We start from the raw sequence: 1,938 nt of genomic DNA, 5'->3' as shown, positions 1-1,938 counted from the left end.
GGGAGGCCTGCACAGACCCCTGGGCTGGGGGGCAGGGACCCCTAGGCTGGGGGAGGCCTGCACAGACCCCTGGGCTGGGGGAGGTGAGGATGGGGGGGAACCCTGGAGTGGAGGGAATGCAGGACTCCCCTGGGCTGGGAGGAGTGGGGGGAGAGGGCCCAGCAATGACCCCACCCCACATTGCAGAGACCTACCAGATCGGTCGTCAGACCCGGGCACACGAAGGCAGCATCTTCTCGCTCTGCCTGCGGCGCGACGGCTCGGTGCTGAGTGGGGGGGGGAAGGACCGGCGCCTCGTGCACTGGAGCCCCAGCCTTGCCCTGCTTCAGGAGGTGGAGGTGAGGGGGACCCTGAACCTGCGTGGGGTAGGGAGTCCAATGGGCTCAGATCCCAGGCGGGGGCAGGGCAGTGGTTCTTGGGGTGGCATCTGCATGGGATTGGGGTGAGGTTGAGTATGGGGGATCCACAGGGGATTGTAGGCGGCAGGAGTGAGGTCAGAATCTGCCAGTGTTGGAAGGGAGGATGGGCAGGGGGATCTGTGGGGAGGGTTGGGGTGTATGCAGGGGTTGGGCAAGGGGATCTGGGGTTGGACACAGAGATGGATAGGGATTTGCTTGCAGGATCTGTTGGCGGAGAGGTGTTTGGGGGATCTGTGGGGGTGGTCAGAGGGTGTTTGGGGGTTGATGAGGGGGCTGTAGTGGGTGGGGGTGGAGGATCTGCGGGGGTGGGTGTCACGGAGTCACCAGGCGATGCTCTGGAACTATTCCATATGAAGCCAGCCAGGACTCTGGGGAGTCTCCTCTCTCTGAGCATACTGTCGCCAGGGCAAGAAGCTTAGACAGCTTTGACCTTCCTGGATCTGACCTCGGAGCATTCAGCATCCCCTTCCACACCGTGCGCTTCCCGCAGCGAGTCCACCTGGGTGGGGCTCCTGGAGAAGCCAGAGGGCCCTGTACCCCAACTCCGCAGTCAGACGTGACTCTCAGCCAGCCAGTAAAACAGAAGGTTTATTTGTCAACAGGAACACAGAACTTGTTAGCAGAGAAATCAGTGACTTTCAGCCAAGGGAGTCTTGGGGAGTCTTGGGCCAGAAGCCCTAGACTCCCTCTCTTCCAGTCCCCCCAAGCAGACTACCAGCTTCCAGAGACCTGACCTCAGAGACCCCAGTTGCTCCTCCTCCTTCTCTTTGTCTCACTTCCTGGCAAAGAGTCACCTGGTTGCATCCCCGTCCTGGTCTCAGGTTATGAAGGGCAGGGGTCACATGTGCAGGCAGCTGGAGCAGCCTCACCTGCCCCAGAGGATCTCAGCCAAAGTCACACACCCCTATTCCCACCACCGAGGTATTGGTGCAGCACACAGGGAAACTGAGGCACACACAGTATTCATGCAAAACAGTAAAACTCACATACAACATAACAAGGGAAAATCTCCACTTCATCACAGTGGGCAGGGGGTGTTTGCGGGGGCTGTAGTGGGTGGGGCTGGGGGATCTGCAGGGGTGGGCAGTGGGTGTTTGGGGGAGGCTGTAGTGGGGGGATCTGCAGGGGCAGGCAGAGGGTGTTTGGGGGGTCAGTGGGGGGCTGTAGTGGGTGGGGCATCTGCAGGGCAGGCAGAGGGTGTTTGGGGGTCAGTGAGGGGGCTGTAGTGGGTGGGGGATCTGCAGGGGGCATTTGGGGGGTCAGTGAGGGGGCTGTAGTGGGTTTGGGGATCTGCAGGGGTGGGCAGGGGTGTTTGGGGGGTCAGTGAGGGGGCTGTAGTGGGTGGGGGATCTGCAGGGGGCATTTGGGGGGTCAGTGAGGGGGCTGTAGTGGGTTTGGGGATCTGCAGGGGTGGGCAGGGGTGTTTGGGGGGTCAGTGAGGGGGCTGTAGTGGGTTTGGGTTCTGCAGGGGTGGGCAGAGGGTGTTTGGGGGGTCGGTGAGAGGGCTGTAGTGCGTTTG

At 61.7% G+C, this 1,938-nt stretch overlaps 1 protein-coding gene across 1 annotated transcript in view; it reads left to right on the top strand.

Annotated features, from left to right (window-relative positions):
* The window catches only part of EML3 (EMAP like 3), a 20,778-nt gene that overhangs the window by 9,918 nt on the left and 8,922 nt on the right, over positions 1 to 1,938 (top strand). The window contains exon 15 of the mRNA XM_026650468.2: positions 187 to 338. Within this exon, the coding sequence (XP_026506253.1) occupies positions 187 to 338 (152 nt within the window). The remainder of the gene's footprint in view (positions 1 to 186; positions 339 to 1,938) is intronic.

Source organism: Terrapene carolina, unplaced genomic scaffold (assembly GCF_002925995.2).
Source record: "Terrapene carolina triunguis isolate 2854851 unplaced genomic scaffold, T_m_triunguis-2.0 Scaffold89, whole genome shotgun sequence".
Classification (NCBI taxonomy): Eukaryota; Metazoa; Chordata; order Testudines; family Emydidae; genus Terrapene; species Terrapene triunguis.
Note: the sequence above shows the minus strand (reverse complement) of the source record. Positions and strands in the feature narration are given on the sequence as shown.